General features: G+C 38.1%; 1 protein-coding gene across 4 annotated transcripts in view; it reads left to right on the forward strand.

Annotated features, from left to right (window-relative positions):
• ECPAS (Ecm29 proteasome adaptor and scaffold) overlaps positions 1 to 14,860 on the forward strand; it is a 127,476-nt gene extending 112,616 nt beyond the window's left edge. For 3 of the 4 annotated variants that reach the window (XM_026456263.1, XM_026456261.2, XM_026456260.2), the window contains 13 exons: positions 459 to 548; positions 1,612 to 1,678; positions 2,243 to 2,334; positions 2,413 to 2,479; positions 3,034 to 3,225; positions 3,791 to 3,999; positions 4,827 to 4,870; positions 4,965 to 5,157; positions 6,414 to 6,552; positions 8,979 to 9,084; positions 9,284 to 9,372; positions 11,917 to 11,988; positions 13,396 to 14,860. In XM_026456263.1, the coding sequence (XP_026312048.1) occupies positions 459 to 548; positions 1,612 to 1,678; positions 2,243 to 2,334; positions 2,413 to 2,479; positions 3,034 to 3,225; positions 3,791 to 3,999; positions 4,827 to 4,870; positions 4,965 to 5,157; positions 6,414 to 6,552; positions 8,979 to 9,084; positions 9,284 to 9,372; positions 11,917 to 11,988; positions 13,396 to 13,535 (1,500 nt within the window). In that variant the 3' untranslated portion in view covers positions 13,536 to 14,860. The remainder of the gene's footprint in view (positions 1 to 458; positions 549 to 1,611; positions 1,679 to 2,242; positions 2,335 to 2,412; positions 2,480 to 3,033; positions 3,226 to 3,790; positions 4,000 to 4,826; positions 4,871 to 4,964; positions 5,158 to 6,413; positions 6,553 to 8,978; positions 9,085 to 9,283; positions 9,373 to 11,916; positions 11,989 to 13,395) is intronic. The other variant, XM_026456262.2, reaches the window with a different exon arrangement.
• The last annotated feature ends 7,110 nt before the right edge of the window (positions 14,861 to 21,970 follow it).

Genomic DNA, 21,970 nt, shown 5'->3' on the forward strand with positions numbered 1-21,970 from the left:
TTAATAGAAAACATGTTAATTGCATTTTCAAAAATAAAAGCCAGCAATTTATAGGAAAATTCATCTAAGAAGTTGACTCATTAGAGGGGATTTGGTAGGGTAGGCCCACTGTAGAAGATCAATTTTTAGTTTAGGTTTTTTATACTAAACATGGATTGATAAAGAGGAAGTAGGTCCGGAAAGATTCTTTATTCTTGAGTAATCATTATTTTCTTTTTTAGCAAATTGATGTTTTTCATTTTTTTGTTTGTTTTTAGTGTTGAATCACTGATGAATAATTTTTCTGTTTGTAGTACAGTGGTGGTTTTAGTATTGAAATTAGAGCAGAATCAAACAGTGATTTTTCAACTTCATGTAAAATCCAGTGGGTACATGTTTGACAAGGGCAGTTTTTAATTGAAGATGTGGTCTTGACTTATTGGCCAAGGCTTACCTTTATATTTGTCCTTTTTCAAAAGTGCCTGCAATATCTTGATGTGTCGGTGCTGGGCGAGCTAGTTCCTAGGTTGTGTGAACTGATCAGAAGTGGTGTAGGTCTTGGAACTAAGGTAAGTGTATTTTCCACAAGAAGAAATGTGCATCTTCATTAGTTTTGGCCATAAGGATATAACAGCCATCATGTTTGAAATTCATGTTTTACCACAAAATCTAATATTATTATACACTAACCATTTTATTTCTGTGGTTGCACCGATAACTGAAAACATGTAACTGTTCCAGTAAGTATTGTCTTAACTTACTTAGTGGAATCATTTCTGTTCTCTGGGTGCCATGTACATACCCTCTAGGTTGTCATTCATTAGCAGTTCATGGAAATGCACATTCAGTTATTAGGGCATGGATTGTTTCAGGTGGCAATTGCATTTTTCACAGAGGGGTCAGCAGTGTTTGAACAGAAAAATGTCTTAGTTTTCTAGATGTTTGAAGGATCAGATGCCCCCCCCCCCCCACCACCCTTTTAACAACAAATTAATAACTCACATTTTTTCTTATGACAAAATTAACACTTGCTGGTGTTTTAAAATTTTAGCATTTATAGATTAGGAAAAAGTTAAAAATTGTCCAGAGTTTTGCTGTACAGAGATAACTGCTGTTAATATTTTGGAGTGTTTCCTTCCAGTCTTTTCTGCACATGTATCTTCTGCAATGTCCTCTTCTAATGGCCCTGTGATACTCCACTGTATGGATATAACATCATTTATTTTATTCCGTCAGGGAACATCTGACTTGTTTTCAGTTTTTGAAAAAATAGTAAAGTACCGTGATGCTTTACGGTGATGAGGCATACCTGAAGACATTTGGTTAAATTTCTAGAAATGGAAATGTTAGCCCAGTGATTGACAAGATGACATATTTTGCTTTTCCAGAAGATTGTACCAGTTTTCTTTCTTTTTCACAATGTCTAAGATCACCCATCTTTCTCTTGGGAGTTTGAAAAATAAAATCTCTGCATTACTAGTTTAAGAGTTTTCCTTTTTCTGTATTGAATCCTGGAGGGGGTATTAGGTTTCATGTATTTTATATGTTTAAAGTTTTGGCACCTAAGCCAGTGGTTTGGTAGGTAGAACATTGTGACCATCAGATTTAGACTTTGGTTTTGTAATCCTGTAGGGTGGCTGTGCCAGTGTCATTGTGTCATTAACTACTCAGTGTCCTCAGGACCTGACACCTTACTCAGGTGAGTTTCTCAAGTGATGTGTGGTGATATTTTTGCATGGCCCTGTCTTGTGTGACAGAGTTTTAAAAAGGAAAAATAATTATCATTCAGACCTGCTTGTGATGCTGTGTGCCTTTTCTCCCTTCCGTCCCCTGACCCCTTCATTTCTTTGTCTGCAGGAAGTGCGGGGTTTATCGAGTTGAGCAACTTTTCACTGTTCATAAACGTTTGATTGTTCCTTAGTGGTATATGGAGGTAAAAGTATCCTCTATTCCGTAGGACTTACCATTGATAGCTGATTTTACATCAGCATTTTCCTCTTCTTAGATTGGTTTCTAGACTGGGCTATGTTCTTTATATACCTGGCTCTCATTTTTGCAAATTTTTCCACGATATTCTGGTTTAATTTTAACTTTATATCAGGTGAAAGGAAGCAAATGGGTATATAAATACAACATTCAGAAATCTAAACTACTGTGGAGGAAATCAGATGTTAATTATAGGGTTAGGTTTGTTTGGGTTCTGGAACAGAGTGGAACATTTGGTCAACCAAGTATCAGATGTTTTTCTCTTTATTTCTGGTAGGTAAACTTATGAGTGCTTTGCTTAGTGGCCTGACAGATCGGAACAGTGTGATTCAGAAATCTTGTGCATTTGCCATGGGCCATTTAGTTCGGGTGAGTTAAATTTCTTGCTTAGTTAAATAAAACTCTTTGACAGTTATAAAGAAATACTTAGGATTGTTCCTTTTTCAGACTTCACGGGATAGCAGCACTGAAAAACTCCTGCAGAAGCTCAGTGGGTGGTATATGGAGAAAGAAGGTACCTTTTTTTTTTCTATTTTATGTCATTTTAAATTTAGATGTTAACAGCCCAATAAAACAGTACAAATTAGATCTTACCCTCCATGATTTTATGTGATTTGCTAGAAACATTTGTTTCTTTCCTTTTCTTTTTTTTTTTTTGAGATGCTGTCTGGCTTTGTCGCTGAGGCTGGAGTGCAGTGGTGCTCTCTTGGCTCACTGCAACCTCAGCCTCCTGGGCTCAAGCGATTCTTGTGCCTCAACCTTCTGAGTAGCTGGGACTACAGGCACGTGCCACCACACCTGGTTAATTTTTGTATTTTTTGTACAGATGGGGTTTCGCCATGTTGCCCAGGCTGGTCTTAAACTCCCGAGCTCAAGCTATCTGCCCACCTTGGCCTCTCAAAGTGCTGGGATTACAGGTGTGAGCCACCACAACCCAGCCTGCTAGAAACATTTCTAATTGATTTTATCTATTTGTTTTGCTATTATATGAGTTGAACAATAGCCTATTTAGATCAGTTACCCTTAAAAACAATAAATATCATAAAGATTTTGGTTTCTCCTTTTCAGAACCTATCTACAAGACGTCTTGTGCTTTGACTATTCATGCTATTGGACGATACAGCCCTGATGTGTTAAAGAATCATGCAAAAGAAGTCCTGCCTCTGGCATTTTTAGGCATGCATGAAATTGCTGATGAGGAAAAATCCGAAAAAGAAGAATGTAATTTATGGACTGAAGTGTGGCAGGAAAACGTACCTGGTTAGTAGTGTGACCTGAGTTAAACCTGCTTCTTAGGAATCACAGCTAGAATTTTTTACTTGCATTCGTTATTCATAAACTCCTCTAAAGTTACTTTCCCAGGACCTTAATATGCATCCCATTTAGTTTTAAACCCATCCCAATTACTGAGTTCTCAAGGTTGGCACTTAGGATTTTTGTCTTTACTCATTCCTCACTGCCCACATGAGAGAATACAAACTCTGTGAGCAAGGAGAGCTTTATATTTTTAACTGAGAGTGTGATTTTATGTGGCCTTAGAGTATTTTAGAGTAGTTTTCTAAATGTGTTTTTCACCTTGTCACATATTAATGGGTGATGCCCATTTGTGTGATACGTTCCTGTGGGCACCTAAGTTCGTAAAGTTCTACTGTTGTGAGAGTAAGTCACAACACCAACACACTTTCTCTCCCTTTGAGAGAGTGGTGTGTTTTAACAGTTGAGAATCACTGCTTTTAGACTGTTGGTCACTGACTCTTTTTCAGACTTAGAAAAATCAGTTAATTTTTCTTGTCACTTAAAAGTTGTTTTAATTTTGCTTTCCTAGGTTCTTTTGGTGGCATTCGATTATACCTGCAGGAGTTAATTACTATTACCCAGAAGGCTTTGCAGTCTCAGTCTTGGAAAATGAAAGCCCAGGGTGCAATTGCCATGGCATCAATTGCAAAACAAACTAGCTCTCTAGTACCTCCATATCTCGGAATGATACTGACCGCATTGCTGCAAGGCCTGGCTGGAAGAACATGGGCAGGAAAGGTAAAGGAACCATTCATGCCCAGTTAAAGGTATAATAAGAAGGGTCTGGTTTTGTGTAACTTCTGATGGATTATTTTTGTGAACCAGATTTCCTAGACAGTGGAAGCTTTGGGTAAACCTTGCCCAGTTAACTGTGGTATTTCCTCTGAAACTGGAACCCACGTGGCCTTGCATAATGGACAGTAATGCTGGAGAGAGATACATTTTTCATATTCAGCCTTCCAAGTTATGTCTTAAACCAACTTGTCAGCATTTTGTACCTGTTGACCTTATGAACAGATCAGGATTGAGCGTAAAAAGATCAGGATTGGGCGTGTGTGACATAGAGTAGCAAGGTAGGCTGCTTCTAAACCTGGGGCTGAAGATGCCCATCTCTGGGACCTATGAATTAGTAACAGTTATTTTTTTACACAAGGGCTTTAGTAGGATTCTTACAGTGAACACTCAGTGGGGAACATGAGATTGTGGCAACATAATGATCTTTATGTTGTAAAGGTCAATAGTGGTCCATGCAGTACTGAAGTAGTACTGGACTGGGAGTCAGACATCATTCTAATTCTGTGGTTGACACTGTTGTCTGTGAGACCTGGGTCAAATCAGTTCTTTAGGCTTCTACGAAATGGAGGTGAAGATAATTATCCTGCGTCCATGGTTTAGAGTAAAACTTGGTGGATGTGCTTAAAATTATGCATTAAAGATGAGGTGACAATTGTTAATTTTTGTTGTCACAATTATCAGAAACTCCTAAGGTAATTATAATCATAGTGTAGAGAGTGTAAATGACATGTTTGGGATTAATAGTATGACCTCATCTTTCAACCCCTTAGGAAGAGCTGTTGAAAGCCATTGCCTGTGTGGTGACAGCTTGCAGGTAAATGTTCTTTCAATGAGGATGCCATTTCTTAAACTGAACCCGAAAGCTGCAGCCTTTATTAACTTCTCATGCTTTTTTATGGATCCCGTAGTGCAGAGCTGGAAAAGTCTGTGCCCAATCAACCCAGCACGAATGAAATTCTTCAAGCTGTTCTGAAGGAATGTAGCAAAGAGAATCTCAAATATAAGATTGTAGCAATCAGCTGTGCAGCTGATGTCTTGAAGGCCACCAAAGAAGACAGATTCCAGGAGTTTTCTGACATTGTCATACCTCTCATCAAGAAGGTAATACCACCTGTATCCTCAGTTCTGGTTTATACTTTAAAAAGAAAGAGTTAAAACATTGTTTTCCCCTATGTCCTGATTATTAGGATTAGTTTAGCTACAAGTAGCAGAGAAATTCCAAAATATGGCCTTAAACAAGATAGACAGTGCCATGTTTCTCACGTAGCATTGGAAACATCACAAAGCGTTCAGGTATTCCGACTCTTTACATCTCCCAACTCTGCCATTTCTAGGGTGGGGTCATCATCCTCAAGGTCCACAGTGTGTTTGTGTTCCAGGCAGGAATGCAGAGGAGGTGAAACAAGGATAAAGGATCACAGTGGGCATGCCAGTTCTCTCTTGAGAGTTCCTGGGCACCGCTAGATGGCACTTTGACTTATATCCATCCCATTGCTCAGTACTTAGCACACCTGGCAGCAGACTGAGTCTTCATTCTGGGTGTCCATTTTCCCTCCATGGGAGAAGGGGAGAGTGGATTTGGTAGTGAATGAACAGTTTATGTCATAATAAGCTTTGCCTTAGCTAATAAGCTCAGCCACCCCAGCCATCCTAGAATAAAGGCAAGAAGCTCAGTGTGTCATGTGAATTACCTCTGCCATATAGTGGAGGATTTGGGTCAAAAAAACACTCAGGTTTCATGTGGAAAATGGAATACTCAGTTTTAAAAGTTGGGCACTGGTCCAAAAAAAGAAAAAAAAGAGTGTGGTTTCCCTATTTGTGAAACATAAAATATTTTAAGTAACATTCTTATTTCTTATTGCTGCTAATTTGCAGTTGTTTTCTTTCAGTAATAAGGCTATTTAAATAATTTCCATTACAAACATAGTGATAGCATATGGATTTGGGAGACTTGTGTTTTAAGTTAATGACATCACTAGCGAGCTGGACCAGTTGCTTCTCTTAGCCTCTGTTTTCCTATCTATCAAGAAAGAGTTTGGATGTATTCAGATCATTACTGAGTTTCTTCCATCTTTAATACCTGATTCTCATGCAGATCTCACGTTATGCTCAAAAGACTACATATGCAGTATTTTTTAGCTTTTGTTTACAGATTCCTATAAAGTATTTCCTAAATTTATTAGAGACACAGTATTCTGGTTATAAATCCTTGTTGTAAATGGGGAAGCTTATGGTAGAGAATTTACCGTTTAACTCTTGGTTAATAGCTCCTGCCCTAGTACCCTGATAGCTTTAATAGCATACTTGTAACTTTGAAGAAGAAAATATTAAATTTTCTTTTCTTTGATATATCCTAGAATTCATTTGAAAGTAGTGGGGTCCAGACAACCAAAAATGAAGATGAGAATGAGAAGGAAAAGGAGCTCCAGCTGGAATATCTGCTGGGTGCCTTTGAAAGCCTGGGCAAAGCCTGGCCCCGAAACGCGGAGACCCAACGTAAGCACCAGAAACCGCATTTGAAGAAGTGCTGTAACCAGAGGTTACTTAATGAGAGCAAAGGTTTTATGTATGACAAAGTATAGTTATTGTTTCTTATCGAGCCTGCTTGATTAATAATGAGAATTATTCAGTGGAAATTTTTTGTGTACGTGAGCATATCACCTCACTGATCAGTGTACCATTGCAGCGAGGGCTGCTGTAAGAAAGTATCACGGACTGGGTGGCTTAGCAGAAATTTATTTTCTCACAATTCTGGAGGATGGAAGTCTGAGCTTTTGAGATCAAGGCATCGTCAGCAGGGTTAGTTTCTTCTGAGACCTCTCTCCTTGGCTTGGGAATGGCTGTCTTCTCTGTGTGTCTTCACATGATCTTTGTTGTCTCTGTGTCCTAATCACCTCTTCCTGTAAGGACACCAGACACACTGTATTAGGGCCCACTCATAGGACTTCTTTAAAGGGTCTGTCTTCTATTTAATCATAATGCAGTAACATTCTGAGGTACTGGGGGGATAGTATTTCAACATACGAACTTTGGGGGCATAGTTCCACCTATAATAACCATGATACATTTTATGCAGAGAGTTTGATAGAAGAGTTCTGCTGATCTTCTTGATCATTTGGAGGAATCCACAAAGTTTATTAGTGGGGTCTCTTTATCCTAAAATGAATGGCCTTGTTACCAAGTGGTCAGTAAGCACCTGAAATCCCTGTTTCAGTGAAAAACTCATTACTATTTGGAGGATTTTCAGAACTGGACATGTATTTCCCAAAGATTAAATCAACAGTAAACCTTTATTATTGGATGAGGTTGCAGTTAGTTTCGTGTCTGCTAATAGGGCCTTAACCTTGGGATGATAGTACCCTTTACACTGGATCTTAGCCAAAAGGCCAAGAAGTGATGATGCTACCCTTTAAAGCTTGCCTTGGGTTGGGTCCTACAGTGCATCCCGCTGAAGATCTTAGTGTGTGTGTCTATATATATATATATATATTTTTTTTTTTTTTTTGGAGACAGGGTCTTGCTCTGTTACCCAGGCTGGAGTGCAGTGGTGCAGTCCTTGCAGCCTTTACCTCCAGGGCTCAAGTGATCTTCCTGCCTCAGCCTCCCAAGTATTTGGATATACGGGTGCATGCCATGACACCTAGCTAGTCTTTTTTTTTTTTTTTTGAAGAGGTGAGGTCTTGCTATGTTGCCCAGGTTGGTCTCAAACCCCTGGGCTCAAGTGATCCTCCCACTTTGGCCCCCCTCCTGAAGTGCTGGGATTTATAGGTATGAGCCTCCATGCCAAGCGACAATATTACTGAATGTTATAAAAAAAGTATTGTTGATTATTCGTAATTGGATATGTCTAGAATCAGAGTTAAGGTTCTCTTTGAGCCCTGTCAGCCTTTGTGTGAACTTATATATTTGCTATGTTTATAGGAAGAGTTTCCCAGAAGATACAAATTTGCAAGTGGTTTTATTTCTTAATATTATACACTGCAGTGGAAGTCCACTAATATGACACTATAAAGACTGTTACACTTTTCCTTGATAGGTGGAGACAGCTAAGGTAGGGAATTGTATGAGAAAGTTGATACAAACATAAAGCAGTTTATTTTAATATAAGATGTAGAAGGTTGTTAATAGAAAAGTGCATTTATTGCGAACCAAGGTCTTTTCTTTAGGAACTTAACTTACGCATTGGCTTCTTATATATATCTACAATTTCTGGGTTTTGTTTCTTTAAAATAGAGAAAGAAATTTCAAGCTCTCATGAGACAATTCTAGTGCAGAATTCTAGATTTTTTTATTTCCTTCCCCCATTTTTACATTTGTTTGAGCCCTACGAAATCCTACAGTAATTAAAAATAACTTCGTTCTTAAGTTTTCTGCTGATTCATCAGTTGGCATAATATTAATTATATAATTATAATTACAATTGCAGTTGGCATAAAAGGTTTATAAGAAAGCACTGTTGACTCTTGGTAAACCTGCAATTTGCAGAGGCTTGTGAGCATCTAGAGAGGAGCTCCTGGCCACAGAATTCTCCTTTCTTTGGCTGTCATTCAGGGAGTTTTGAGGGGCAGAGGGGGTGTGGTTAAAGTGCTTTCTCAGTTCCGTGGACAACCATATGCCTTGAAAGTGAATATTTGTAAACAATTATATTGTACCTTTGTGGGGGCAGTTTCTGATCAAGGAAATTTGTTTGGGGATTGAGTACAAAGTCATGCTGAAGGTTTTGGAGAAATTTCAATGGCTTTAAAAATATTTATTGTTGTATTTCTCTTTTTCCTGCTTTTCTCTCCCTTATCCTCCCTGCCTTCTCTTTTTCTCTGTCCCTCTGCCTTTCTCTTGCTCTCTCTGTCTGTCCCTCATTTATTCCATCTCTTGCTCTTTTATACTCTTCTCCTGCTCTGTCCCACCTTGTCTTTCTTTCCCAGGTTGTTATCGCCAGGAGCTGTGCAAACTGATGTGTGAACGGCTAAAACTCAGCACGTGGAAAGTGCAGCTAGGAGTCCTGCAGTCAATGAATGCCTTTTTTCAGGGGTAAACTGCTTCATGGTTCAGTTTTTTATTTTGTTCCCCCCACCCCTGCAGCATTTTATATATGATCAGTGGAATTTTTATACATTTAAAAACTAGTAGCTAAAGCGACAATGATACATACAGACAGAAATTGTGACAGGAAAGTTTTAGACTGTTTCTTAATAATTAGCATTTGTACCTTGCTTTCTGATTTGTATAGGTTAATGCTTTTGGAAGAAGAATATGCAGATCCTGAGGCTTTGGCTGAAATTCTGCTTGAAACTTGTAAATCAATCACATATTCTTTAGGTGAGTGTAGTAAACTAAAACTGACGAGGGAGTCCTAATTTTAAAGCTAAGGAGCCGAGCTTCAAATATTTCCTACCTTGTCTTAGGAACTAAATTTCTGAAACAGCTGCTGGACTCTGCTACTTAATATACTCCGTGTGTACCCCTTAACTGGAATATTTAAATCTGAAACTCTAACAGGATTTTAGCATCTAGTTTAGAAAAACCTTCGTGACAAGTATTTTTACAAAATTGTTATTTGAAAGTAAATTCAAACTTACACAACAGTTGCAACGACAGTACATTTAATACTCTGCAATATGTATACACTTTACCCAGAATCATCTATTAACATTTTGTGCCATTTGCTTTGTCATTTGGACTTTGTATACATGTTTTTCTCCTGAACCATTTGAAAGTATGTTGCTTACATCAGGCCCCCTTTTTCCTCAGTTATTTAGTGTGCCACAGTACCATTGTCAACTTTAGGTAGTAAACATGGATGTGGTTTTTTAAATCAAATGTTTATCGTTCATACTCTAGTTTGTTCAATTGATTCGGTAATGTTCTTTATTTTTATTTTTTGAGACAGAGTCTCGCTCTATCACTCAGGGTGAAGTGCAGAGATGTGATCTTAGCTCACTGCAACCTCCACCTTCCAGGTTCAATCCTCCTGCCTCAGTCTCCCAAGTAGCTTGGATTACAGTTACTATCACGCCTGGCTAATTTTTGTATTAATTGTAGAGACAGGGCTTCACTGTGTTGGCCAGGGTGTTCTCGAACTCTTGAGCTCGAGCAATCCACCTGTCTTGGCCTCCCAAAATACTGGAGTTATAGACATGAGCCACCACCCCCAGCCAGTAATGTTCTTTATAGGATTGTTTTTTTTCCCTCCCCTTCATTAGGGAATCCAGTCCAGGATGATGATGATGATAATTATTATTATTATTTTTGAGACGGGGTCTGCTCTGTCACCCAGGCTGGAGTGCAATGGTGCGATCTTGGCTCACTGCAGCTCTGCCTCCTGGGTTTAAGTGATTCTCCTGCCTCAGTTTCCCAAGTAGCTGGGCTTACAGGTGCATGCCATCAAGCCTGGCTAATTGTTGTACTTTTCATAGAGACGGGGTTTCACCATGTTGGCTAGTCTGGTCTCAAACTCCTGACCTCAAGTGATCGGCCCGCCTTAGCCTCCAATTCATAATTATTTATTGAATTTTGTTGTCATATATTTTTAGTCTCCTTCAATCTGGAATACTTTGTCAACCCTTTCTTTGTCTTAGGACATTGACAATTTTGAAGAATAAAGTCCCTTTTTGAAAAAAACAGAATGTTTCTCATTTGGTGTTTGATGTTTTCTCATAATTAGATCCAGGTTATGAATTCCCAGTTGGGATACTTACATAAGTGATGTGTCCTCACATTAAGAGGCACACACAGTGTCCATCTATTATCATTTGTGATGTTAATTTTGATTACCTGGTCAAGGTACTATCAGTTTTTCTCTACTGGCTAGTGACTATATTTTCCTTTTGTGTCTAATAAGTAGCCTGTGGGAACAGACCTTAAGTTAAGATCATTCAAATAATCTGTTTATCTTCTTTACAATCTCTTCTCTATATTTAGCATGCATTGATGATTCTTCCCTGAACCAGTTTTTACTAAGATGATTTTGCAACTCTAGCATTTTGTCCACATTCACCATTTGATAGTTGGAATTCTATTGTAAGCAAGATTCTTCTCTTCTGCCCATCTTTTTATTTATCTGTTACTGGCATTGATTCATGGATTTCTTTCCCCCTTCAAAGGGTTTATAATTTAATATTTTAAATCTTAATTTGTTACTCAAATTATCCCAGATTTGGCCAGTGGAAGCCCTTTCAAGCTGACCCCTGTGTCATTTTGACAGGTCACTGTAGCACTTCTGTACTTCATAGCATAACAAGATGATAAGGTCCATCTCATGCCTACCCTGCTTTGGGCTTGGTTGTGTGTTGATTTTTTTGGTAGACAATTTCACCGTGAATCAGATGCCATGTCAAAGAGTGGATGCCAAGGAAGCATGCTTCAGTTGCAGTTGCTGGCAGTAACATGCTTTTATGGATAAAGAACTGGCAGCCAACAGACCTGTCTTTGCTGGGTTCCAGGTTTCCCTGATCAGCTTAAACACTGGGTCGTATAATATTCTTTGGTAAAATGAGGAGGGTCATGCAGACCTAAGGATCGTTCTTATGTATGATGTGAAGATGATTTTGTGTTTGAGATAGTTTTTTCATCTTCCATTTCTAAAATGGATCATTTAAATATTACCATTTGTTGTGGTGATTGGTATACTTGGCTGACAGGTTTTTGTTTTCCCAAAGTAGGAGACTATGTACATTAGCACATTTCAAGTATTTGATACTTAGCAAAGGGAAGCTTCCTTTAAAACATAACAAAACAAAAAACCAGATGTACCCTTCCCTAGAGTTGTAATTTCTGGACATCTTTCTTTCAGTAACACAAATTTAATCTTGGAGGTTGTGTTTTTCAGGCAGGCCATATAAACTGTATGATTTTTCTTTTTAGAAAATAAGACCTACTCATCTGTGAGAACAGAAGCTTTATCTGTGATAGAATTGCTGCTTAAAAAACTTGAAGGTAAGTTGTTCTTAGTTCTGACTGGAGGACCACAAAGCCATGTAGCATATGTTTTAGAAATTTTTTGTTTCATTTTTCTTATACTCTAAGCATATACTCTGAAATACAAATCAGTATGTATGCACATGCAAGAAGAATGGACAAAACCAAAACTATTAAATTTTATTAAATATTTAAATTTGATATTCTTTTATATATTTTAATATATTATTAAGCTATAGTTGTCTTAAAGTAATAAAGTTTTTGTTTTCATTGGGAATCCTGACTTAATCTTGGTTAATTAGAGGAAGTGGTTGACAGTGGCATGTGTACATGTAAATAAGCAGAACGACACACTGAAAAGTGGAGTTGGAAAAACATTTTTAACAGTTATCTACCTGAGTCATCAAATCTGATAGTGGCAATTTTCTTAATTCTATTTCTTCTCCCCTAACCTGTTTTTCTTCTAAGGGTCTGTCAGTGGGCAGGGTAGAGGGAACTGTTAGCATTTTCTCCAGTGGTGTATCTGTTACTGATTTCAGAAGGAGGACTCTCTTCTTTTTTTTCCTCTCTCTCAAATTGTTTTAACTTCATGGATTAAGAATGTAGGAGATGGAAACTTTTTCCTGCAACCTTGTGTGTTTGCTCTTTCTACTTCTCTATCTTTGCTTAGCAATTAAAACACCTCTCTTAGGGCTCCATCAGACAGAACTTTTAGATTCAGTAACACTAAACATCTCCCGATCCCTTTTTTCCTTGTTGAGATAAAAGAGCTAGGCACTTAAGTCATATTACCAAATTCTCAGTTTGCCAGATACGTACTAATATAGTCCAGATGAGGAACATGAGGCTGAAGGCAAGCTAAACTTGCTTGAAGCCACATTGCTGGAAAGTGGCAAAACCTTGTAAACAAGATTTAAGATTTGATATACTTTCTTATTTTCTAAAATTTTCAGTGTGCATGTAGTTCTCAGATGCCTTACTCAAAGAAAAGGGAGTGTCATCTACTTAATCTGACCTTGCAATTATGAAATTTCTTACAAGTTTGTCTTTTTTTTTTTTTGACTGACCATATCTTATGAAATGGCCTTGCGATGATGTTGTTGAAATGACTTTTTTGCTACAGCGTGCCTTGCCGCGATAATTCCTTCTTCCTACTATGCTTCATTGTAGTTATTTCGCTTTCTCCCACTGATACTGGGGGAAGGAGAGGAAACTCCCTGATGTGCCTCTAGGCTATTGTCAAGAATTAGGTTTTGAGACACCTATTGAACTTATCATCATTATATACTGATCTGTTATCAAGAGGTTGCTTTGCATTTATTTGGGGGATAGGATATTTTTAAATTTTTTCTTGTCCTATAAGGATTCTTTGGGGTTTTTTCTTTTTTCTTTTTTCTTTTTTTTTTTTTTTTTTTTTCCATGCAGAATCTAAACAGTGGGAATGTTTGACATCTGAATGCAGAGTGCTCCTAATTGAGTCTTTAGCTACTATGGAGCCAGACAGCAGACCTGAACTGCAGGAGAAAGCAGCATTACTGAAGAAAACACTTGAAAATCTGGAATAAATTAGAAGGGGAAGAAACAAACAAGTGCCATGTTCATTGGGGATTGAAATGGTGGTGTTCTTTGAAAAACCAAGTGGGGAAGAGTAAAGATTAATCTGTAGCATGCATCATTCCTTGGCTGAAATAAAAAGAAAAAGCCTTAAATTTTGTTCCTTATTAGCTTTATTTTACTTTATGTTTTTAAAGTATCTGGGCTGAGTGAGCTTAATGGAACCTTGGATGTTTGAGGGGTGGTTGTAAAGGAAACTGGCAGAAATAGTTGTTAAAAGAGTTCAAGCTGTTATTAAAGGAATTAATAGACAAAGTTGCAGAGCAAGCTGGATAAAAATCTTAGAACTGCATTCAAATTAGTTATTTCAGGAAGGGGCCTGTAAATAACTTGTTTTAACCTTCCTCTTAAACCTGAAGAAATAGGAAGCTGTGTCATCTCAGAGGCTTTCTGAGGCCTGTGCCAAAGTCAGAACCCAGGTATTTAATGTTCTGCCCTGGATACTTTGCTTTACAGCCATCTGCCAAATCAGTGCTAACCCTGGCCCACCCAAGAAACTTCCAAGATGAGGTATGTTTAGGGCGGCACACAACAGCCCTTGTGCCAGAACTAAAGTGACCCTTATCGTTGGGTTTCCGAAAGTCAGAAGCTGAACATTGTCTTGTCATGTGTTTAGATGGTTGATTTGGAGAAAATGATTGTTTAGCATCTTTACAGATGGAGAGGACAGATTCAGTCTCATTAGGATAATTCCAATCATCTTCCTTTTACAGGTAGGTAAAGTAGATTAGGACAAGATCACACATTCTATCGGTGTCTGTGGCTGCATATTTTGCAAAACCAGAAACAAAATCACAGACTGCCTCAAAACTGTAATGACGACATAAAATTTCTGTTTGCTTTTATACTACCAGTATGACTTTATAGGGGAGAAGGAAAGGCTTTTAATTAGCCACCTGGGAATTACTCTTTCAAAAAATGCCTTTTCTCAAATAATATGATACCACTCCAAGTAAATCATTGCCACTAGGGGTTTTCCTCCTTCCTTCTGTTGCCCATGCCCCTGCCTGAAAGTGTAGGGTAAGAGGAAAAACAAGTAAAGCCGTAGTGTTTATGGTAAACTGAGAACTCTGTAGCTTACCTTGGATTCCAGAGAAGAAGATTGGTTTACATTCAATACTGATCCTTATTGACATTAACACCAGGAATCTCCATGTTTATTATTTTTCGTGGAAACTCCATGTTTATTATTTTTGAGGGTCTCTATTGACCGATGTATTTCATTTCAAACTTTTTTGACTGCAAGTCATAATAAAAATAACTTTTTACATCACGACCCAGAACGTGTGTGTTTGTGTGTGTATATATAAGTGCATGCCTAAATATAAAATATTTAAAACGTTTCATGAAATAATACGTAACTGTGTGATACCCTTTAATATCTGCCCCTGGACTCCTGATATAATGCTCTTCAGACTGTCTCAATTCATTTCCTGACTCACAACTTAAGTCACTACTCACAGTTTAAAAAACACTGCCATAGATAGCACCTAGACTTGGCTGAATATGTTGTATTTGGGGATTGTTTCTGATTGAAAAGGGAGTTTACAAAGAAAAATTTAAGTGTTAATTACAAAAACATCCTCTTTGCTGATACTGACTTGTGAGTTTCAGTAGCATCATGAATTTTAAGGAATCTATCATGGATTTTCATTTGAGAATGGCTTTTGCTTGGGGAAAAATCAACTTCGAATGTTTTTTAGAAAGTTTATGGCATCTTTTAGGACTTACTGTTTTTCATATCAGTATTTCCCCCTCCACCAAGTACTCTCTGACTTTCAGTTACAGTACTCGAGATATTCCTTGGCAAGAATGCAATGCAGGTTGGGTATTTTCAGAAAGTAGGATTATAAAGACAAGAATTATACTCTTAGTCTATATCAAATGTTAATACCTTGTCAAATGTTATGCTTTTTAAGCTTTTTGTTTTTTAATATTGGGAATTTCCTTTGGTGCTAACAGTGATGCTGAGGCACTCAAACCTTTGTGTTTAGTGCTATTGAATTCCTGTACATTAGCCTCTAAGCACATTTCTAATTTGTATACTTAATGCCTTCATCTTGACCAGCCTAATCATTCACACAGCTAGTAATGCTCAATAATTGTCTCACAGTGCCCCTTATGTTTGGTGTGCATGTGTGCATATATTTATTTAAAAGGGTTAATAACAGAGCTTGTGATTGTGGAATGTTCACTGGCCAACAAATGGCAGAAGGACTCATACATGTTTATATCATCAGCCTTTGTTTTCCAGAGCTCCCCCAAACAGATTTTGATTCTTTCTCCCTAGAAATAGTCAGTGTTAGCTGTCATACAAGAAACTAATTGGTAGTAGGGTCTATTACTGAATTCCTTATTCCTGGAATTAGTGCACAGGATGTATTGTCTCAAATGTACTGATATGTGAAAAGGAGATAACCAAAGTGTGGCAAGTTGGAAATCAGAATCATGAAAATAGTATATAATTATCTTTTTGGTGATAAAGAGCAGCTGTTTCTTAATGTTTGTGTTGAATTTATAATTCCATGTATCTCCCTGTCTCCCTGTAATACAGTCTATGTGCACAGCAAAAGTGCCTCTGCATCCCCATTGCTTCCCTCTTCCATCTTTCACTGTGCACTTACTAATAAGACAAAAGAAAAAAGATGTGCCCTTATTGGTCTGTGCTCTCGTAGCAACTGCACTGTGTGCACACTGTCTGCCCTCCATGGGGAATTTCTACCTGCTGCTGCCACAATAGATTCATGCTGCTTTTTAGACCAGGGAGTTATTTTGACATTGGCCTCATTGTAATGTACAAACTATTGTTAAATGGATGTATACGTAATAGAATTTTGTATTTTATATGCTACTTTCACAAAATCCTCTGCAATGTGTCCCAGCTAGCTAAGTGTCTGATAGTCTGATTTTAAAGGAAAATCCCATCCATGCCCAAGAAGATATTAAATGGCAAATAAAACTGCATGATCTGTTCTTTTGAAGTAGTGCATTAATTTTTATTAATTCTCCAGGAAAATAGTTCAACTGCCAAGGCGTTGACTAGTTATACTTAAAAAAAAAAAAAAAAAAAAAAAAAGCCCTACTGCCTGCCATATTCTGAGCTAACTCTGGTAAGTAGAAATTGCTGGCTTAAGTGTTTAGGAGTTCCAAGGCAAAGCAGAAACAAAAGGAAGACTCCCTGAATAACTGCTGTCAGATGCTTGGAGAAGAGGTATCATGGAAACATTTTATTTTCTCATAAAAGTAATCCCTTAGGAACATACTGAAATGACAGTTCTCCTTTTGACCAAGATTAAGATACGTGGCTATGAATGTAAAATGTCAGAGGTACAATCACATCCTATACTGTAAAACTGCCAAGCAAATATTTAGACTATGGAAGATGGCCATGAAAGTGAGTTACCTTGCTTATTATCTGGAGCAGCCAACAAGCCCATGCCGTTCCCTGCTGGTATGTTTTTTCCTTTCAGGCAGGTTCCACATTAGCTTACTAGAGTAGCTGTTGTTGTTGTTGTTGTTGTTGATACAGAGTCTCACTCTGTCACCCAGGCTGGAGTGCGATGGTGCGATCTTAGCTCACTGCAACCTCTGCCTCCCAGGTTCAGGGGATTCTCCTGCCGCAGCTTCCCGAGTAGCTGGGATTACAGGCGCCTGCCAACACACCCAGCTAATCTTTGCATTTTAGTAGACATGGGGTTTCACCTCTTCGGCCAGGCTAGTTTCAAACTCCTGGCCACAGGTGATCTACGTGCCTCAACCTTCCAGAGTGCTGGGATTATGGGAGGGAGCCAGGGAGCTAGAGTAACATTTTTTTAAAGTGAAACATTATAATGTTACAAAAGTTGGAAACAGCCTTTCAAATGACGCTTTCTGAAAGTTTTAAGTGTTTGTTTACCTTTAAAAATGATACATTTCTTTTACATTCAGGTAGTAGTGAAAAAGCCTTTATGAAAAAGATAAAGGACAGTGAGAAAACAGCTAATAGGAGCATCTGTATTTGGGTATTCTTGAAAAGAGTACTTTAAAACCAATGTTGGGTATTAGTGGTTAGATGTATAATTCTGTTATGCTACTTTTGATTCCAGAACAGTCTTCAAATACAGGATCTTTTCTGAACATCAGTCTTTTTAGTATTTGTTTTATTTAGCACTGTAAAGACGCCCCGCTGTTTCTTGGCCTCCAGGGTTTCCAGTATGATTTCTGAGGCTGTTCAAATTGTTGCTCTCTGGATGTGGTGTGTAGTTTTTTTTCTGTCTGCTTTCATGATTTTTCCTATTTTTGGATTAAAGCACTTTGACTATGATGTACCTAGCTGTGCTTTTCTTCATATTTATCCTCAAGTTTTGCTTTGATTTTTGAATTTCTAAATGTATGCATTTTACTGAATTTGAGATTTTATTTTATTTTTTTTTTGCCATTTACCCATGTGTTTTTTTCCCTGTGCCATCTTCTCTCCTCTCTTTCTAGAACTCGATCTTTTGATGTTGTTCTAAGGTCTTAGTCATGTTTTAAAAATTCTCTTTAGGTTTACTGACTCTACCATGTGCATTCTGATATTAAAGCCCATCTAGTGAGTATTTCAGATATTTTAATTTTTCATTCTAAAGTTTCCATTTTTTAAAATTTTCAATTTCTAATCTTTCATTAACATTTTTAAAAACTTCATGAAGCATAATTATAATTGCTTTTAAGTTCTTATTTGATACTTAACACATCTGGATCATTTTGGCTTTGGTCTTTTTTTATTGCTTCCACCAGGTCCCCAACATCATTTCCTGGTTCTTCGTATATCCGGAATTTGGGGACTATATCCCAACATTCCTGGACATTGTGCATGTTATGTCATGGAGACTCTGGATTGTTCCTTGAAAGAGCTGCTGTTCAATTTGAGCAGACAATGAACATGGTTAGACTCAAACTGCCAACTGTCTCCCCTTTGGCTCAGATCTCAGTTCAGCTTATTTTTGGCTGAGCTGTTTGCAGTCTGCCGTGAACATAAGTGGTTCAGAGGTTAATCACAGACTTGGGCAGAGTTACACATAGAAACTTGGGTTCTTCTCTGCTGTTTTATATCCAGGATTTTCCCCTTACTTTGTAGTGGGCTCTGCCTCCCTCAGGCTGGAGAGAGGGTGATTTTCAGTGGGAGCTTCCACTGTTCTGTGCCACACTCTGTGCTTTACCCTAAGGACAAAGCCACAAAGCCCCAAAACTCACCCCCTGCCGGCCCCTTCCATGTTTTGGCTCTCCGCCGAAATCTACCCGACTCTGACTCTAGAGCCTTAAGAAAATTGTTTGTTTTTGTTTTGTTTTGAATGCAGTGTTTATAGTTTCTATATGCAAGGCAGTCTTCTGGGAAGTTACTGCACCATACTGGACATAGAATTTGAGAATATTTGTTGTTTTTAAAAAGCTATACAAAGCTAAACATACCCTTACCATTCGATTGTGCTCATTGGTATTTATGCAGGTGAATTGAAAACTTGCGTCCATGCAAAATCTGCACATGGATATTTATAGCAGCTTTATCCATAATTGCCAAGAATTGGAAGCGACCAAGATATCCTTCAGTAGGTGAATGGTAAAATATAAACTGATACATCCAGAAAATGGAATATTATTCAGTGCTAAAAAGAGCTATCAAGCCATTAAAAACATGGAGAAAACATAAGTTTATATTATTCAGTGAAAGGAGTCAATCTGAAAAGGTTACATCCTGTATGATTCCAACTATATGACATTCTGGAAAAGGCAAAGCTGTGGAGACAGTAAAAAGATCAGTGATTGCCAGGAGTTGAGAGAAGGGAAGGGTGAATAAATAGAGCAGAGAGGATTTCCAAGGCAGTGAAAATACTCTGTCTAATACTACAGTTGTGAATATATGTCATTGTACATTTGCCCAAACCTATAGAATGTACACCACCAGGAGTGAACCCGAAGGCAAACTATGAACTTCAGGTGATAACTGTATGTCAATGTAAGTTCATCAGTTGCAACCAGTGTACCCCTATGGTACAAGATGTTAATAGTGGGCAAGGTTGTGCATGCGTGAGGGTAGAGGATATATGTGAACTCTATCTTCCTCTCAATCTTGCTTTGAACCTGAAACTTCTCTTAAAAGTAATGCCTGTTTAAATTATGTTTTAGATAAATGTAAAAAGACAACTTTTTTTTTTTTTTTTTTTTGAGGCAGAGTCTCGCGCCCAGGCTGGAGTGCAGTGGTACGATCTCAGCTCATTGCAACCTATGCCTCCTGGATTCAAGCAGTTCTCCTGCTTCAGCCTTCTGAGTAGCTGGGATTACAGGTGCCCATCACCACAGCTGGTTAATTCTTTGTATTTTTAGTAGAGATGGGGTTTCACCATGTTGGCCAGGCGGATCTCAACTCCTGACCTCAGGTGATCCACCCACCTCAGCCTCCCTAAGTGTTGGGATTACAAGCATGAACCCCCTCCCCCACCCCCTTTTTTTTGAGACAGGGTCGCACTCTGTTGCCCAGGTTGGAGTAAAGTGGCATGATAATGGCTCACTGCAGTCTCAGACTCCTGGGCTCAGTTGATTATCCTGCTTCAGCCTCCCAAGTAGCTGTGCCCAGCTAATTCTTGTATTTTTTGTAGAGATGGGGTTTCACCATGTTCGTTGCCCAGGCTGGTCTCGAACTGCTGAGCTTAAGTGATCCACCTGCTTTGGCCTCCCAAAGTGTTGGATTACAGGCATGAGCCACTGCACCTGGACTACACATGAGTTTTAAGTGAAAAGGAGAATATGGGTAGGTAATTTTGCCTCTGGTCAAAAAATTAGAGAGTTCAGGTTTTTAAAAGTTACTCAGATATGGAGTGTGGAATATAGTATATTTATTTGCACTTGTAACTTCTGCTTGCTCTCATTTGGATTCCTATGTATTGGATTCTAGCTTATTCTTTTCTATGCTGATATGATCTTTCTAATTTGACATTGAATTATTCTGGCCATTTCAAGAATTTTAGAAATAGGGTTTTGAAATGAAGGTTTACATTGTTGAGAACTATTCTCCAGAAATCAAAAATGTAAGGGAAGAAGAAAAGTATGAAAAACACCTTCAGAATATTTCTTTCAAAAAGGGAGGTTTATTTCCATATACTCCCTTTCCTCACACATGCACAACCTCACCCACTATCAACATCTTGTACCACAGTGGTGCATTTGTTGCAATTGATGAATTTACATTGACATATAGTTATCACCTGTCTTGGGGCAGGGATTAACAGTCCGTAGGCCATAAAACAAACCACAACTCCCAAGTTGATCTACAGATTCAATGCAATTCCTATCAAAATGTGAAAGTATTGAAACTGTAGAAAATATAATCACAATGAATTGAAAATAGAAATTAATAAGTGAATGAAACTGGGAAATTTATAAACATGGCAATTAAGTACATACTTCTAAATAACCAGGGGAACAAAGAAGAAATCACCAAGGAAATTAGAAAATACTTTGAGATGAATGAAAATGACACAAAATTCCAAAACTTACGAAGTGCAGCTAAAGCAGTGCTTAGAGGAGAATTTATAACTGAAAAAAAGGCCATATTATTAGAGTATGAATAATAATAAAAGACCAGGTGCAGTGGCTCATGCCTGTAATCCCAGAAGTTTAGGAGGCCGAGGTGGGAGGATTGTTGGAAGCCAGCAGTTCAAGACCAGCCTGTGCAATGTAGCCAGACCATGTCTCTCTGAAAAATTTTAAAAATTAGCCAGACATGATAGCATGCACTTGTAGTCCCAGCTACCTGGGAGGCAGAGGTAGGAGGATTGCTTGAGCCCAGGATTTCGAGGCTGCAGTGAGGCATGATTACACCACTGCACTCCAGTCTTGGTGACAGAGTGAGACCCTGACTCAAAAAACAAGAAAACCTATCCCAAACCGTTCTCTTGAAGCACTATAAAAGAAAAGGCAAATTAAACCTGAAGGGAGGAAACAAAGATCAGAGCAGAAATTATGAAATTGAGAATAGGAAAGAAAGAAAAAAGAAGAAACTGCAAGTTGGTTCTTTGAGAAGATCAACAAAATTGTTGATCAGCAAATCTGTAGGTAGACCAAAAACCAAACAAAACCCACTGAATTACTAAAACAGGAATGAAAGAGATATTGCTACTTGCTAATCTTAAAAAATAAACCAAAATAAAAAGGAATACTATGAGCAACTGTATGGCAACAAATTAGGTAACTTAGATGAAATCAACACATTCCTAGGAAGCTACAAATCAAAAAATTAAATCTGACTCAGAAGAAATAGAAAATACGGATAGACCTGCAGCAAGTAAAGAAGTTGAGCTAGTATTCAAAAAGCTACCTGCAACAAGAAGTCCAGGCCCAGATGGTGAATTCTACCAAACATTTTAAAAGA

This window comes from Piliocolobus tephrosceles, chromosome 14 (genome assembly GCF_002776525.5).
Source record: "Piliocolobus tephrosceles isolate RC106 chromosome 14, ASM277652v3, whole genome shotgun sequence".
NCBI classification, from domain to species: domain Eukaryota; kingdom Metazoa; phylum Chordata; class Mammalia; order Primates; family Cercopithecidae; genus Piliocolobus; species Piliocolobus tephrosceles.